The sequence below is a fragment of the Triticum urartu genome, chromosome 5, assembly GCF_003073215.2.
Source record: "Triticum urartu cultivar G1812 chromosome 5, Tu2.1, whole genome shotgun sequence".
Taxonomy (NCBI): Eukaryota; Viridiplantae; Streptophyta; class Magnoliopsida; order Poales; family Poaceae; genus Triticum; species Triticum urartu.
Window position 1 is genome coordinate 389,636,111 of NC_053026.1, and position 18,196 is coordinate 389,654,306.

Below are 18,196 nucleotides of genomic sequence, written 5' to 3' on the forward strand. Positions count from 1 at the left end.
TATTATCGAGAACCTAGAGTTAGATATTAAAAACCATTTAACCCGAATAGAAGAGAGCTTAGAATCCCAGAGTATAGACGAGGAATAAAAGATCCTAATACCACCCAATGGCGACGTGGGCCCATGGGCCACACAGCCATGTTAGTAAAAGTTTTGTGAAGTCTAGACTCAACTTCGGCCAGGGAGTTGGAAAGGGGGATTCCTACAGGCAGTCGACTCTGATACCAACTTGTGACGCCCCCGATTTGACCATACACTAATCATACATGCAAACGTGTACGATCAAGATCAGGGACTCATGGGAAGATATCACATCACAACTCTACAAATAAAATAAGTCATGCAAGCATCATATTACAAGCCAGGGGCCTCGAGGGCTCGAATACAAGTGCTCGATCATAGATGAGTCAGCGGAAGCAACAATATCTGAGTACAGACATAAGTTAAACAAGTTTGCCTTAAGAAGGCTAGCACAAACTGGGATACAAATCGAAAGAGGCGCAGGCCTCCTGCCTGGGATCCTCCTAAACTACTCCTGGTCGCCGTCAATGGGCTGCACGTAGTAGTAGGCACCTCCGGTGTAGTAGGAGTCGTCGTCAACGGTGGCGTCTCGATCCTGGGCTCCAACATCTGGTTGCGACAACCAGGTAGAAGGGATAGGGGAAAAGAAGGAGAAAGCAACCGTGAGTACTCATCCAAAGTACTCGCAAGCAAGGAACTTCACTACATATGCATGGATATATGTGTAAAGGGGCCATATCGGTGGACTGAACTGCAGAATGCCAGAATAAGAGGGGGATAGCTAATCCTGTCGAACACTACGCTTCTGGCAGCCTCCGTCTTGCAGCATGTAGAAGAGAGTAGACTGAAGTCCTCCAAGTAGCATTGCATAGCATAATCCTACCCGGCAATCCCCTCCTCGTTGCCCTGTTAGAGAGCGATCACTGGGTTATATCTGGCACTTGGAAGGGTGTGTTTTATTAAGTATCCGGTTCTAGTTGTCATAAGGTCAAGGTACAACTCCAAGTCGTCCTATTACCGAAGGTCACGGCTATTCGAATAGATTAACTTCCCTGCAGGGGTGCACCACATTTCCCAACACGCTCGATCCCCTTTGTCCGGACACACTTTTCTGGGTCATGCCCGGCCTTGGAAGATCAACACGTCGCAGCCCTACCTAGGCACAATAGAGAGGTCAACACGCCGGTCTAAATCCTATGGCGCAGGGGTCTGGGCCCATCGCCCGTTGCACACCTGCATGTTGCAAACGCGGCCGGTGAGCAGACCTAGCAACCTCCATTACAAAGGAAGTTGCATTACGCGGTCCAATCCGGCGCGCGCCGCTCAGTCGCTGACATCACGAAGGCTTCGACTGATACCACGACGTTGAGTGCCCATAACTGTCCCCGCGTAGATGGTTAGTGCGTATAGGCCAGTGGCCAGACTCAGATCAAATACCAAGATCTCGTTAAACGTGTTATCTTGAAATAACCGCGAACGCCGACCCGAGCCAGGCCCACCTCTCTCCTAGGTGGCCGCAACCTGCCCTGTCGCTTCGCCACAAAGTAACAGTCGGGGGCCGTCGAGAACCCATGCCCACCACTACCTGGGTGGAACCACCTGCCCCTTCAGCCCCCATCTCTGAACAGTAACATAAGTATGCAACAGTATATAGTATATGTACCCGTGATCACCTCCCGAGTGATCACGGCCCGATAGTATAGCATGGCAGACAGACTAGAATGTAGGGCCACTGATGAAGTACTAGCAACCTATACTAAGCATGTAGGATTGCAGGTAAGGTATCAACAGTAGTAGCAACAATGACATGCTATGCATCAGGATAGGATTAACGGAAAGCAATAACATGCTACACTACTCTAATGCAAGCAGTATAGAGAAGAGTAGGCGATATCTGGTGATCAAGGGGGGCCTTGCCTGGTTGCTCTGGCAAGAGAGAGGGGTCGTCAACACCGTAGTCGTACTTGGTAGCAGCGGCGTCGGTCTCGGTGTCTAGCGAGAGAAGAGGGGGAAGAAACAATAAATATTAAGCAAACGGATGCATAGCGATGCATGACATGACAAGTAGCGGTGCTAGGGGTGCCCTAACGCGGTAAGAGGTGGTACCGGTAAAGGGGGAAAACATCCGGGAAAATATCCCCGGTGTTTCACGTTTTCGGACAGATGAACCGGAGGTGAAATGTTGCAGGTTTGCTATGCTAGGGATGTGTGGCGGGCGAACGGACTGCGTATCCGGATTCGTCTCGTCGTTCTGAGCAACTTTCATGTAGAAAGTATTTTCATCTGAGCTACGGTTTATTTTATATGAATTTCTAAAGTTTTAATTCATTTCTTTTAATTAATAGAATTAATTTAAATCAAAAGGCATTTATGACGTCAGCATGATGTCAGCCTGACGTCAGCGGTCAACTCTGACCGTTGACCGGTCAAACTGACAAGTGGGTCCCACTGTCATTGACCTAGATTAACTAAACATGTCCATTAGTTTAATTAGGCATTAGGTTAAACTAATCAGGATTAATTAAGTTAATTAATTTAGTTAACTAATTAATTAATTAATTAATTAAATTTTTATTATTACTACTTTTTATCCCTTTTTTCTTAAAACGTTGAGGGGGCTAGGCCCCACTTGTCATTGGGCCAGGGGGGCAATCGGGCGCTGGGCTATCGGGCACAGCCCGAACGGGCGCTGGGCCGTGGGGTGCACCCGACTTGGGCGTCGCGGTGCGCCGGCAGCCACGGCAGGGAGGCCACAGGGAGCAAGGGCCAAGGCGGCGCACCGGTGTGGAGCAACGGCACGGCCGCCGCAGGGCGGAGGCAGGGCGGTGGCACACACAGCAGTGGGCGGCGCGCGTGAGCGAAACGGGGCAAGATGGACGGTTGCTAAGTGCGGCAGAGGGGGCGCGCGCGGGCGCTGGGGGTCCGGCGCCGGCGGCTGTGGCCGCGCCCGCTTCTGGTCCAGCTGCAGCAAGGCCGGCGAGCGGAGCGAGCAGGGGCTACCGGGGAGGCGCGGTCGGGGCGGCACGGCAGGGCGCGGACGGACATGGCGCTACATAGGCGAGGCAACGACGGCAGCGAAACGCGGCGCGAAGAGCACGACCTTGTCTATAACCAAGTTAACGGGTGCGGAGGAGACATGGGATAGGTCAAGGAGGACCGGAGCTCACTGCAGGGGTGTCGAGGAGAAGCTCGGGGAGCCAGGGCGGCGCCGTAGCAGCGGCACGATGGCGCGACAGTGAACGATGTCGTCGGCTTGGGTGAGGGAGATCCAGTTGAGAGGGCGCCGCACAGTCCAGTGGACGCCATGGCCGCGAGGAGGAGGGCTCCGGCGCGAGGACGGCAGGAGGGGCTTCGGGGCGGCACAACTCGGCGACAGGGGACCGAGCGAGCATGGGATCGAGCGGGAGCGCTCTCTCCTGTCCTGACGGCACGAGGTGGGAGGGCATCGCGGCGAGGGGGGCTCCGGCATGGTGGCATCGCGGGGGAGGACAGAGGCGCGCCGGCGACCGGTGACGGAGCCCAGCGGCGGGGCGCGGGGTCGGGCGCCGGACGCCGCGGTCGTTGCCCCGATCCAGAGGGGATCGAGGAGTGGGTGAGCGAGGGGAGTGGGGATGGGAAGTGGCTACGTGGGGGTGTCGGTTAGGGTTTGGTGCCTCCAGGGGGTTATAGGCCAGGGGAGGGAGTGGGCCGGCCTGGCAGGCCACTGGCTGGGCCGAGGCCCAGTTGGCCTGGGGGTTTTCTTTTTTATTTCTATTTTATCATCCCTTTTGTCTTTTCTGTTTGCTTTTATTTCTTTAATACTTTATAGTTTTACAAAAATAAAACCCACACTTAAAATAGAGTTACAATTATATCTACTGCCACAAAAGGTTTTATCCCTGAACAGAATAGTTTAGTATTTTATAAAATCCAAAATGCATTTATTTAATTGTTTTACCTACTATTTTAATTATTCAAATGCATCTAAACTTTCTATAAGAATGTGGTTTCTTCACCTCAATTAGTTAGGGATTATTTGCCACATGATGAACAATTTAGTTTCAATGTTTGAAAACTTTTACTGTTTGCCTATATTTTAAATTTGAATTTGAATCGTTTTTGAACTAACTCTAGTTTATCAACAGTAACCGAGGTGACGTGGCATCCTTAGCAGAGGGTTACTGTAGCTTAATTACCCGGGCGTCACAAGAAGCCTCCCCCAAGCTTGTGGGAGACTCTCTTCTTCAATTTGCACAAAATTATATATTTCCCTTAAAGCAGCTTGTTTCTTATAAGCGGGGCAATATTTAGCAGAGAAGTAATAAATCATATCCTGGGGACTACACACACAACCAGGATCAAGAGAATTAAACCATGTTTTAGCGTCACCCTTTAATGTGAACGTAAATAACTTAAGGATATAATAATAGCGGGTTTTCTCATTATGAGTAAACAGGGTGGCTATATCATTTAATTTAGTAAGATGTGCCACAACAGTTTCAGATTCATAGCCATAAAAAGGATCAGATTCAACCAAAGTAATTAACTCAGGATCAACAGAGAAATCATAATCCTTATCAGTAATAAAGATAGGTGAAGTAGCAAAAGCAGGGTCATATTTCATTCTAGCATTCAAAGACTTTTCTTTAAGCTTAGCTAATAATTTCTTAAGATCAGATCTATCATTGCAAGCTAAGAAGTCTCTAGCAGTTTCTTCATCCATAACATAACCCTCAGGCATAATAGGCAATTCATATCTAGGAGGAGAATCTTCATCATCACTTTCATCAATATTATCAGTTTCAATAATTTCATTCTCTCTAACCCTGGCAAGTTGTTCATCAAGAAATTCACCTAGTGGCATAGTAGTATCAAGCATAGAAGTAGTTTCATCATAAATATCATGCATAGCAGAAGTGGCATCATCAATAACTTGCGACCTATCGGAATCAATAGCAGTAGTAGGTGTCGCAAGTTTACTCAAAACAGATGGTGAATCAAGTGCAGAGCTAGATGGCAGTTCCTTACCTCCCCTCGTAGTTGAGGGGAAAATCTTGGTTCTTTGATCTTTCAAGTTCTTCATAGTGATCAACAGATATAAATCCCAAGTGACTCAAAGAATAGAGCTATGCTCCTCGGCAACGGCGCCAGAAAATAGTCTTGATAACCCACAAATATAGGGGATCGCAACAGTTTTCGAGGGTAGAGTATTCAACCCAAGTTTATCGATTCGACACAAGGGGAGCCAAAGAATATTCTCAAGTATTAGCAGCTGAGTTGTCAATTCAACCACACCTGTATAACTTAATATCTGCAGCAAGGTATTTAGTAGCAAAGTAATATGATAATAGTGGTAACAGTGGTAAAAGTAACGGCAACGGTTTTGGTTTTATAGTGATGATAACAATAGCAACGGAAAAGTAAATAAGCGAAGAACAATATATGGAAAGCTCGTAGGCAATGGATCGGTGATAGATAATTATGCCGGATGCGGTTCATCATGTAACAGTCATAACCTAGGGTGACACAAAACTAGCTCCAATTCATCAATGTAATGTAGGCATGTATTCCGAATATAGTCATACATGCTTATGGAAAAGAACTTGCATGACATCTTTTATCCTACCCTCCCGTGGCAGCGAGGTCCTAGCGGAAACTAAGGGATATTAAGGCCTCCGGCCTTTTAATAGAGTATCGGACCAAAGCATTAACACATAGTGAATGCATGAACTCCTCAAACTACGGTCATCACCGGAAGTGGTCCCGATTATTGTCACTTCGGGGTTGCCAGATCATAACAGATAGTAGGTGACTATAGACTTGCAAGATAGGATCAAGAACTCACATATATTCATGAAAACATAATAGTTTCAGATCTGAAATCATGGCACTCGGGCCCTAGTGACAAGCATTAAGCATAGCAAAGTCATAGCAACATCAATATCTGAACATAATGGATACTAGGGACCAAACCCTAACAAAACTAACTCGATTACATGATAAATCTCATCCAAACCATCACCGTCCAGCAAGCTTACGATGAAATTACTCACGCATGGTGCTACCTCTTGAGCACTTGCGTTGGTTTTCCCTTGAAGAGGAAAGGGTGATGCAGTAGAGTAGCGTAAGTATTTCCCTCAGTTTTTGAGAACCAAGGTATCAATCCAGTAGGAGACCACGCACGAGTCCCTCGTACCTACACAAACAAATAAATCCTCACAACCAACGCGATAAGGGGTTGTCAATCCCTAAACGGTCACTTACGAGAGTGAGATCTGATAGATATGATAAGATAATATTTTTTGTATTTTTATGATAAAGATGCAAAGTAAAATAAATGGCAAAGGAAATAACTAAGTATTGGAAGATTAATATGATGGAAGATAGACCCGGGGGCCATAGGTTTCACTAGTGGCTTCTCTCGAGAGCATAGTATTCACGGCGGGTAAACAAATTACTGTTGAGAAATTGACAGAATTGAGCATAGTTATGAGAATATCTAGGTATGATCATGTATATAGGCATCACGTCCGAGACAAGTAGACCGACTCCTGCCTGCATCTACTACTATTACTCCACACATCGACCGCTATCTAGCATGCATCTAGAGTATTAAGTTCAAGAGAACAGAGTAACACTTTAAGCAAGATGACATGATGTAGAGGGATAAACTCATGCAATATGAAATAAACCCCATCTTGTTATCCTCGATGGCAACAATACAATACGTGCCTTGCTGCCCCTACTGTCACTGGGAAAGGACACCGCAAGATTGAACCCAAAGCTAAACACTTCTCCCATTGCAAGAAAGATCAATCTAGTAGGCCAAACCAAACTGATAATTCGAAGAGACTTGCAAAGATAACCAATCATACATAAAAGAATTCGGAGAAGATTCGAATATTGTTCATAGATAAACTTGATCATAAACCCACAATTCATCGGTCTCAACAAACACACCACAAAAGAAGATTACATCGAATAGATCTCCACGAGAGAGGGGGAGAACTTTGTATTGAGATCCAAAAAGAGAGAAGAAGCCATCTAGCTAATAACTATGGACCCGTAGGTCTGAGGTAAACTACTCACACTTCATCGGAAGAGCTATGGTGTTGATGTAGAAGCCCTCCATGATCGATGCCCCCTCCGGCTGAGCTCCGGAACAGGCCCCAAGATGGGATCTCGTGGATACAGAAAGTTACGGCGGTGGAATTAGGGTTTTGGCTCCGTATCTGGTAGTTTGGGGGTACATAGGTATATATAGGAGGAAGGAGTACGTCGGTGGAGCAACAGGGGGCCCACGAGGGCGGAGGGCGCGCCCAGGGGGGTAGGCGCGCCCCCTACCTCGTGGCCTCCTGGTTGATGTCTTGACGTAGGGTCCAAGTCCTCTAGATCATGTTCGTTCCGAAAATCACGTTCCCGAAGGTTTCATTCCGTTTGGACTCCGTTTGATATTCTTTTTCTGCAAAACCCTAAAATAGGCAAAAAAACAGCAATTCTAGGCTGGGCCTCCGGTTAATAGGTTAGTCCCAAAAATAATATAAAAGTGTATAATAAATCCCAATAATGTCCAAAACAGAATATAATATAGCATGGAACAATAAAAAATAATAGATACGTTGCAGGAGCATCATGAAATTGGTGATGGAGGAAGGTTAATGATGATGATGGCCACGGATTCCCCTCTCCGGAGCCCCGACGGACTCCAAATCAGCCCTCCCGAGAGAGTTTAGGGCTTGGCGGCGGCTCCGTATCGTAAAACACGATGAATCCTTCTCTCTAATTTTTTTCTCCCCGAACACGAATATATGGAGTTGGAGTTGAGGTCGGTGGAGCACCAGGGGGCCCACGAGGCAAGGGGCGCGCCCCCACCTCGTGGACAGGGTGTGGCCCCCTGGCCTTGATTCTTTCACCAGTATTTTTTATATATTCCAAAAATAATCTCCGTTGATTTTCAGGTCATTTCGAGAACTTTTATTTCTGCACAAAAATAACACCATGGAAATTCTGCTGAAAACAGTGTCAGTCCATGTTAGTTCCATTCAAATCATACAAGTTAGAGTCCAAAACAAGGGCAAAAGTGTTTGGAAAAGTAGATACGTTGGAGACGTATCACCCGCGTATATAAAGGAGGGGGAGAGAGGCTGGCAACCAGGAGGGGCGCGCCATGGGAGGAGTCCTACTTGGACTCCTAGTCCAAGTAGGATTCGCCCCCCCCCCTCTTTTCCTTTCTCCACCGGAGGGAATAGGAAGGAGAGGGAGAGGGAAAGGGAAGGGGGCGCCGCCCCCTCCTCCTTTTCCTATTCGGACTCCCTAGGAGGGGGGCACGTGGCCACCCCCCGCAGGCTTCCCTCTCTCTCCCTTAGGCCCATGTTGGCCCAACACTTCCCCGGGGGGTTCCGGTAACCCCTCGGTACTCCAAAAAAAATACATGAATCACTCGGAACCATTCCAATGTCCGAATATAACCTTCCAATATATGAGTCTTTACCTCTCGACCATTTTGAGACTCCTCGTCATGTCCGTGATCTCATCCGGGACTCCGAACAAACTTCGGTCACCAAAACACATAACTCATAATACAGATCGTCATTGAACGTTAAGCATGCGGACCTTACGGGTTCGAGAACTATGTAGACATGACCAAGACACATCTACGGTCAATAACCAATAGCGGAACCTGGGTGCTCATATTGGCTCCTACATATTATACGAAGATCTTTATCGGTCAAACAACATAACAACATACGTCATTCCCTATGTCATCGGTATGTTACTTGCCTGAGATTCGATCGTCGGTATCATCATACCTAGTTCAATCTCGTTATCGTCAAGTCTCTTTACTCGTTCTGTAATGCATCATCCCACAACTAACTTATTAGTCACATTGCTTGCAAGGCTTATAGTGATGTGCATTACCGAGAGGGCCCAGAGATACCTCTTCGATACACGGAGTGACAAATCCTAATCTTGATCTATGCCAACTCAACAGACACCTTCGGAGACACCTGTAGAGCATCTTTATAATCACCCAGTTACGCTGTGATGTTTGATAGCACACAAGGTGTTCCTCCGGTATTCGGGAGTTGCATAATCTCATAGTTAGAGGAATGTGTATAAGTCATGAAGAAAGCAATAGCAATAAAACTAAACGATCATTATGCTAAGCTAACGGATGGGTCTTGTCCATAACATCATTCTCTAATGATGTGATCCCGTTCATCAAATGATGACACATGTCTATGGTCAGGAAACTTAACCATCTTTGATTAACGAGCTAGTCAAGTAGAGGAATACTAGGGACACTCTGTTTGTCTATGTATTCACACATGTACTAAGTTTCCAGTTAATACAATTCTAGCATGAATAATAAACATTTATCATGATATAAGGAAATATAAATAACAACTTTATTATTGCCTACAGGGCATATTTCCTTCACCAACGTGTCTAGAAGAGATACCCTCCAAAGTGGTTTTTGTTGGACACATGGATGACAACCTTAACATGGTTGGTTTCTCGAAATAGAGCACTTTCCAAGAAATGTGTCTAATGACCAAGGCCGATAAGAGGTGGCTATGGCGTCGTCGGCTAGCCCATGTCAGCACGAGAAATCCCAAAAATCTCCTAAAGGATGAGCACATCCTTGGAATAGGATGTTTCTTTTCTGAAAAACCGTGTGTGTAGTGAAAGCATAATCAGAAAGCAACATAAAGCAAAGCATATTTCCAAGGGTGTCATTTCAATCTCAAGGCCTTTTGAGCTCCTCTATGTGGATCTCTTTGGGCCTCCATCATGGGATAGCCTTGGGGGGAAGAAGTATGGTATATTCATTGTTGATGATTACTCAATATATACATGGGTACGGTGTTATTTCTCAAGTCCAGGGACGAGGTGAAGGTGACATTCGTGGATTTTGCCAAGCAAGCACAACGCAAGTTTGACAAAGTATTGTTGGTAATTAGAAGCGACGATGGCTCAGAGTTCAAGAATTACACCCTTGAAGGATTTCTTGGTGATGAGGGGACTGAGAATGAATATTCCACACCTTACACCCCTCAACATAAATGGTGTAGCCAAGAGGAAGAACCGGTCAGATGAGTACAAGTCACCATATAGATTTTGGGATGAGACCATCAACATCGCTTGTTGAACCGAATCTTCCTTTGCAAGTACTTGAACAAGACATCATGTGAGCTCTTAACCGGGAACAAGCCAAACGCCAAATATTTCTGGGTATTCGACTGTAAGTGTTTGCTTCTCAGCAAGGAACCCCAGTTGGCTAAATTTCGAGGATATATTTGTTGGATAAAGATCAGACTCTCACGCCTATAGGGTCTTAAACAAATCCAATAGATGTGTTGAGGAAACTTGTGACGCGATGTTTGATGAATTCAATGGATCCCATGGATATAAAGTTTATCTAAATGGTGACGTAGGTGATGCGGATCTTTTACAAGACATCATGACTATATGCATTGATGACATTTTCCCCAAGGAGCAAGCTCACATCAATGACGAAGAAACCTCAAGCACCATCATTTTACCATCAAGGCTTACACCACATGTAGATCACATTGATCAAGATGTACCTAGCTTCCAATAACAAGAATAAGACCCCTCACAATAGAACGAGCAAGATCATCAAGAAGACCAAGTTGCTGTGCAAGATCAAGAGCAAGAAAAAGTCCATTATCATCAAGCACAAGATCAAACAAATGATCAAGCTTAAGATGGAGCAAGTACAGCAAGTGATTAATCCCAAGCTCTAACCGTGGATGAACAGGATGAAGACGAAAGTTCAAGGGATGACGAAGATCCTCAAGATCCACCTTCCTCCATGCCTTTAGTGTCCGACCGGGTTCAAGTTGGCAATGTCTTAAGTGGATTGTCACAAGGGTAGTCACTTGTAAATGGTTGACTAATTCTTGTGCTCGCTTCTCTTTTTCCCCTAGTTTTGAGTCACTTAAGGTACAACAAGCCTTGATGGAACCAGATTGATTGTTGCCATGCAAAAAGAGTTAAACAACTTCACCCATGATAAAAGATGTGGTCATTGTGAAGAGACCAATCGGAAAGAGGGTTATAACATGATCGGAACCAAATGAGTCTTCAAGAACAAGCAAAGACGAGTATGAAGTGATCATTAGAAACAATGCAAGATTAGGGGCTCAATATTTCTCTCAAGTTAAAGGCTTGAATTTTGATGAAACCCTTGCCCCCCATACATACATTCCTACAATACTACACTCGCTGACAACATCCTTGCAATGGTACAAACATGCACACAACATTATAAATATCTCATTTATATTGTAATCAACTTGACCATGGAGCGGGTTGGGGCTAGAGATGTGACATATCAAACTATTTGCATGCTAGGCTTATACCGAGTTTGGACTTCTTATGGAATGCTTAGATCATAGCAAAAGCGCACACGTGTACTCACCTAGCACTAGTCTCCTTGTAGCTTCTATCTTTAGTGAGAATTATAAGTTTTTCTAAAACAAGTAATTGCCCTTTCCGGGCTTCACGTGGGGTTCAGGGAGAAGGAAATAAAACATCAATAATTCCAAATCTTCCTTTGATTTTCTTCCCCCCCATTTAATCACCAAATGTGTGGTGCGCTATCAAAATTTTAACCAATGACACCCTTGCAACACATCATGATGACGTGCGAGATATGCTCATTGTTTGTCGTGCATTAATTGATAATAAACAGTCACTGTCTATAAAAAGGCTTAGCAACTCAGGTAGATGAGATTTCTTCCACCGCATCAAAATCCCACAAGAAAAGCCATACAAGGAAGAGGGCGCCTGGGCATAGATGGAATCCACCCGACGAAGCCCCACACAAGCGAGGTTCGGGGGAAAGCGCCGGACGGCGTGACGACGTGAAAATACTGAGGCGGGACACATGAGGTAGAAGGGCGCCGGGTACGACACCGGCGGCGGAACGCCGATGGCTTGGAAGGGGCCAGTGAACGAAATCGCGGTGGGGTTGAGCCTGGCCGTGTGGGTTGCAGCATTCATCGGTGCATTGGTTTGGAGGGGGGCGGCGGTGGCGTGGGGTGCGACACGGCGGCGGGGAGAGGGCGAAGAACCCTAAAGGCCTAAACCTAGAAGAGAATACCGTGCCACCATGGAAGCGTGGGGGATTTAACCCTAAACCTCCCTCCAGAGTTCCCTCTTAGTTCTCGTACGCACGCCGAGTGTTCTCCTCCAGATCTGCCCTAGCTTTCTTGTTGCCCGCTGCCTCCCCGCTTCCGCCCCCGCCGTGGTACTGGCGGCCGCCATGTCGCGCCCACCCGCCGCCGCCCAACCCAACCAACCGATGAACGCTGCGACCCCCACCCCCAGGCCCAACCCCGCCCCGATCGCGTTTGCTGGCCCCTTCCAGCCCCCCGGCGTTCCGCGGCCGGCGCCGTACCCGGCGCCCTTCTACCAAACGCGGCGGCCGCTGGTATTTCCGCCCGTCTTGCCACCCGGCACTTTCCATGGGCCTCGCGTATACCAGCCTCCACCACCACCGCCGGGTGGATTCGGTCCGCACCCAGGCACCCCCCTTAACCCGTTCGGTAGGTTTAATTATTGCGACGAACATTGTTGATCGCTTTTGCCGAACTCAATTTTTGCAACTGACCTAGCAATTTAGAAGGGACGGATGACTGATTCAGATTCTAGTGATTTGTTCTTTTTACAGGTGGAGATTTGGTTTTAGAACATAGAAATGGCTGCATTTGTATTATGATTAACAATTTTATCGTTGACTGACTGCTTCTCTGTAACAGTATTGGCTGTGCCCTGATGCACTGCCTTACGAGAAAGGCGAGCCTTGTTTGTTTCAGATGATCTAATGATCTTACACGACCTTTGGTGTGTTTTGGTTTGCTTCCACGACCTTGATGTGTTTGGTAATGCTTATTGTCTGTCTTGTTACATTAAATCAAATGCAGTGCATAGTATTTCGGTGGTCTAACTGATTACATGCTGTAATTTACCTTTTTGCTTGAGTTAGTGTGCATGTTGTTTACGTACTTCATCGTACTGTGGATTTTTGCAAACTTCAATTGTGACATTTCCAAAATGTGCGCTTTATTATTTTCATTTTTTATGTTCAAGTCATCCCAACCATTTTAATGAGAGTCCATTGACAGCAAAGCATTTTGTAAATATTTCGTACATTGTAGTACATTGGTTATGTTACCATGATCTTTCCGAGTTCTGCAAATAGTTGCTACAAACAATTGTGTTTGTTTAGGTTCAAATTTGGATATCTACATAAATCTGCCTCCAGGTTGCAGAAATATGAAAACTTCATAAATACAATGTTGATTATTTGTACTGATAGCAAGGTACTCCCTCCGTCCCAAATTACTTGTCGCAGAAATAAAATAAAAATGGATGTATTTAAAACTAAAATATGTCTAGATACATCCATTTCCGTGACAAGTAATTCCGGACAGAGGGAGTATTTATCATCAGTTTCTTTATACTGGGTAATGTATTACAAATTCGCAGTCATGTACGATCTCTCTGAATTTTGTGAAGAAAACCTATCAGAGCAGTATAATGTTTTATCTCGGGTTATTCTGCACTGAACTTACTTGCATGTCTATGCTGAATGATGTTAACCTATTCATAGGTTCATTTCCTATAGTTAACTAGTTGTAAGTTATTTTGTTTCTGTTTGGTCGCCAAGTTGATTTGTCTGCAAGGATAAATCATGCATTATGTGTTTGGATTGCTGAATTCTTAGTAATATGGCAGGCGGACTTTGTTAATGTTTTTTTCTGCTGTAGATCCTTAGGTATATATAACAGTATCCTATCTGTGCAGGTCTTCCAGGCTTCCATCCAAGCCACACATATCATCCTGTTAGTGTGTTATCACATCAGCGGCCAGCGGTAATTGATGGAGCTTTTGGTCCTGGAGCCGTGACTAGACCACCTATCACACCTGTTCCTCCAGCTAATGTTTTTGGTCCTGGAGCCATGGCAAGACCACGACCACTTATGACACCTGTTCCTGCAGCTAATGTTTTTGGTCCTGGAGCCGTGACTAGACCACCTATCGCATTTGTTCCTCCCGCTAATGTTTTTGGTCCTGGAGCCATGGCTAGACCACCTATCGCACTTGTTCCCCCAGCTAATGTTTTTGGTCCTGGAGCCGTGGCTAGACCACCTATCGCACCTGTTCCTCCAGCTAACGTTTTTGGTCCTGGAGCTGTGGTTAGACCACCTATTGCGCCTGTTCCTTCAGCTAACGTTTTTGGTCCTGGAGCTGTGACTAGACCACCTATCGCACCTCTTCCTTCAGCTAACGTTTTTGGTCCTGGAGCTGTGACTAGACCACCTATCGCGCCTCTTCCTCCAGCTAACGTTTTTGGTCATGGAGCTGTGACTACACCACCTATTGCGCCTGTTCCTCCAGCTAACGTCTTTGGTCACGGAGCCATGACTAGACCACCTATGACACCTGTTCCTCCAGCTACTGATTTTGATCCTGGAGCTGTGACTAGACCTCATATCGCACCTGTTCCTCCAGTTAATGAGCCACAATTTAAAGTATATGTTGGCAAGATTGCATCAACAGTGGACAATGACTTTGTTCTTTCTCTTCTTCAGGTATATTGTTAAATTTGCCTCTTGTGAACTTATAGTACTTACAACCTAGCTCATAAGATGATCTCTTAAGATTGTATTGACCTATTAGATTCTGGCAAAGCATGTTACATAATATTTATTATAGATAAAAGCTAGTTAGTTGGAGTTTATAAAAGGAAAAGCTATGAAGCATTAGATGACATATGCTTTGGAATAATGGAGTAGATAGTGATGTGTATATGTGCCTTATTTTTGCTACAGGTCTGTGGAATTGTAAAAAGTTGGAATCCAGTCACAAATCCAATTGGTGGAACTCCTACTGGGTTTGGCTTTTGTGATTTTGAATCTGCCGAAGGCAGTCTTCGTGCATGGCGGTTGCTCAACAAACTAAGAATTGATGGTCAAGAGCTGTTGGTATGTACTGGTCTGCATGTCATTTTTGCTTGCAACATCCATAGATAAATGTACAGACTAAGATATATGATTTCTTGGAAAGGAGTTGGCCCTAGTTAGATATGTCATTATCGGATTGGCAATTTATTTTATGACTTTTGTAGTACATCACATATCTCTTGTGGATTTACATCATTTTGAAAAATATTGTGCTAACATCAGTATAAATTCAACAATTGAATTGGGAGAATAGTCCCACATCCATGTGATCAGTGGCGGAGCCAGCCAGTTGTGGGAGCCTGGGCAAAGCCTAACTGCTTCTAGGTCAATGAAAATCTGCCTATAAAATCATCATCACCAAGCTCTAATACGCATGTCTTTTCAATAGAGGCTTGCAGGTCAAGCCTGGGTAGCCGCCTTGGGTCACCTAGAGGTGGCTCTGCCATTGTGAATTCGGGTGGAGTAGTGGGGAGCGGCTTGGTGCACCTCTCCAGAGTGAGAAGATGGGCTGACAGGTGGGCCCATGCACCAGTGAGTGGGGAGATGGCTTTGCCATGTGGGGACCTAAGGGTAATTTGATTATTTCATGTCGCACTAGTTGTTAAATGGATGGCGGGGTGGCATGTGCGTAATTGGACCTAACGGGAATGATATTGCTCTTAGAAGGTCTTAAAAACTGAATTTGCTTTGAAACTAGTGGCATCGGTGTAAAGTTTTGTTAGACTAAATTAATTAATTAATAGTGAATGATGGTTTATTGGCTTGACAGAACTAATAATGATCTCTATTCTTCTGCAGTGTTGTTTAAAACATTTGTAGTGTAGATCATATAATATTAAAAGTTCTGATAATATTTGAGAAATCATCTTAGTATTTTATTGATTACAGTGGGTTGTCTATAAAAGGAAGTTATCCTTGTAAAGTTGCTTCCGTTGATGTTATTGTGCTTACAAATCAACTGTGACTTTGCAGCTTTCATTACAAGCATTAATATTTCTATGCTCTTCTTTCTTAATGAGGAATTGGCCACCTTTGGAATATTTTTGTATAAAGCTCATGGCGTAGGAGAGCCTGCATTTGAAAAAAATAAACCTTTTCAATTTCGTTTGCAAATTTTGCCTGAACATTAGAAAAGTAAAGCTTTTGTCTGCACACCCCGGGGTTCAATCTTGTGAAATGCTTATTCTGTTCTGATCCATGCTTATTTTTGGGTTTAAACAGGTTAATGTCAATGAAGCCACGAGCCAGCACCTTCAGAAATACTGTGAGAATACTACAGAAGAGAAGGCCAATGAAACTGATATGGCTGCTATGCAAACGATACACAGTATGGTTGAAGAGAGAATGAGGTGTAAATTTCTGGGTTCACCAATTCAGTCTGTTCAGGCATCTACAAGCATCAGTGATGAGAAAGGCGATGGTCATACAAGGAGTGGTGCACTGGAGGAAAGGACAAGCAAGAGACAACGTGAAAAAGAGGAACATTTAGGGGAAAATAAAGTTGTTTGTTTGCAAGGTTGGAAAGATAAAGAAGTGATTTCAGCTGGAAAGCCTTCTCTGCAAATTGATGCGATATCATCAACGTATGTTCCCATGGAGCCTGAATCTACAATTGAACACGAGAGGAAACGTCAGCGCAGGGAAAGTGAGTGTATTTTTTCGTTTCTTAATTTACAATACCTTCTCCATAGTGTAGCTACCTTGAAGCTGACTTTGGTCTTGCTTTGTTGGACAGTAGATGGGTTTCATAAGAGCAATGGTGAAGGTAAGGGCATTGTATCTGTACCAGTGCTAGTCTCAGATAAGCTGAACAGCAGTTCCCCAGGAGAAAAGGTGAATTCTGAATTGCAAGCTACATCCAAGTCAGGGAACAAGGAAACTTTGGATGCAGAACAGTTGCTTGCTGCTATCCCTAAGACGAAGGAAGAACTATTTGCTTATGATGTTAATTGGGCAATTTATGATAAGGTGAAACAGAATTATCTACCTTTTTCCATTTTAAATTTCCATACTTGAAAAAGATGTTTGAATTAGGCAAACTCGAAATGAGAACCAGTCAATTTGTTGCCTTGCAGACTGTTTTAAATATGAACCCCCATCTCATTCTTATACCATCAAATACACCTTTTCTTTCTTGCAGCATGGATTGCATGAGAGAATGAGGCATTGGGTTTCAGAGAAGTCGATTGAAGTTTTTGGCGAGGAAATAGCAGAGTTTGTGGAATATGTTGTTGCATCAACCAAAGAGCATGTAGACGCACCTAGAATGTTGGAGGCCCTTGTATCTCTTATGGATGATTCTGCAGAAAAGTTTATTCTCTCGTTGTGGACGGAACTTATATTTGAAATTAAGAAAGCTGAAACCGGATTAGCATGAAGACAGGGGGAATGTCACTATGTCAGGTTTGTTGTTCTCTTTTGAACTTCGTTTTGTTATCAATTTTGATTGCCTTCTCTCGTTTCCCACTTTTAAGGACACTTTGTGACATTACTGAAGCACTCCCAAGTCGATGCAATTTGAATTTGAGCTATTGTTTAGATTTGTAGTTGAATCATTGACATTCTGAATGTGCTGCTGCCTTTCTCAGTGCCTTCTCGTTGCTCAAGGTCGACGGGTAATCACAAAGAAATTGGCTTGGTTCCTTCTCGTTGCTCAAGGTCGGTGAGTAATCTCAAAAGAGATTGGCGGATGACAACCCTTCCTGGCTACCTATGAGCTGCAGTTGTTGATATCTTGGAATGAAGCAGTCATTCTGGGCACTGTGTTCTCCTGGCTATCCTGAATCTTTCGCTGATGAATGTAGATAGACTTCGCATGTTGACATTAACAGCGTGCTGTTGGCGAGATCAGTTTGTGTTGTAAGTGGAGAAGAAGTGAAATGGGACTCTTTTCAGCGTGTCCCCCATGCGGGGAGTCTCTTCGTAGATAGGAGTATTAAATTGATAAAGCATATTTATTCGGACTTGCTACCGTTCATTTTTTTTCCGGACTTGCTAGTTTTCTTTTGTGTCGAGCTGAGTTTTTCTTATATCTCATTCACCGCCACGACGTTATCTGTTTCCCTTGATGCTTGTTGGGTTATGTGCTATGTCAGCTGATTTTTCTTCTTTTGACCTGGTTGTTTCTACGTGAGGGCCATTTACAAAAAATAACTTGCGTTTTCATTTTGGCTTCTCCCACACCGTTTCTATTTTTC

At 44.7% G+C, this 18,196-nt stretch overlaps 1 protein-coding gene across 3 annotated transcripts; it reads left to right on the forward strand.

Moving 5' to 3' along the window:
• The first annotated feature begins 12,142 nt into the window (after positions 1 to 12,142).
• On the forward strand, positions 12,143 to 17,981 carry LOC125509220. 3 transcript variants are annotated; one of them, XM_048674136.1, is made up of 8 exons: positions 12,438 to 12,578; positions 12,792 to 12,914; positions 13,840 to 14,627; positions 14,868 to 15,020; positions 16,221 to 16,644; positions 16,735 to 16,967; positions 17,140 to 17,402; positions 17,588 to 17,981. In XM_048674136.1, the coding sequence occupies exons 2-7, from the start codon at positions 12,857 to 12,859 to the stop codon at positions 17,374 to 17,376; spliced, it is 1,893 nt and encodes a 630-aa protein (XP_048530093.1). In that variant the 5' UTR covers positions 12,438 to 12,578; positions 12,792 to 12,856; the 3' UTR covers positions 17,377 to 17,402; positions 17,588 to 17,981. The 3 variants fall into 3 exon arrangements, with proteins under 3 accessions (XP_048530091.1, XP_048530092.1, XP_048530093.1); XM_048674134.1 differs by lacking the exon at positions 12,792 to 12,914 and having other exon boundaries at positions 12,143 to 12,578; XM_048674135.1 differs by lacking the exon at positions 12,792 to 12,914 and having other exon boundaries at positions 12,143 to 12,578; positions 16,738 to 16,967.
• The last annotated feature ends 215 nt before the right edge of the window (positions 17,982 to 18,196 follow it).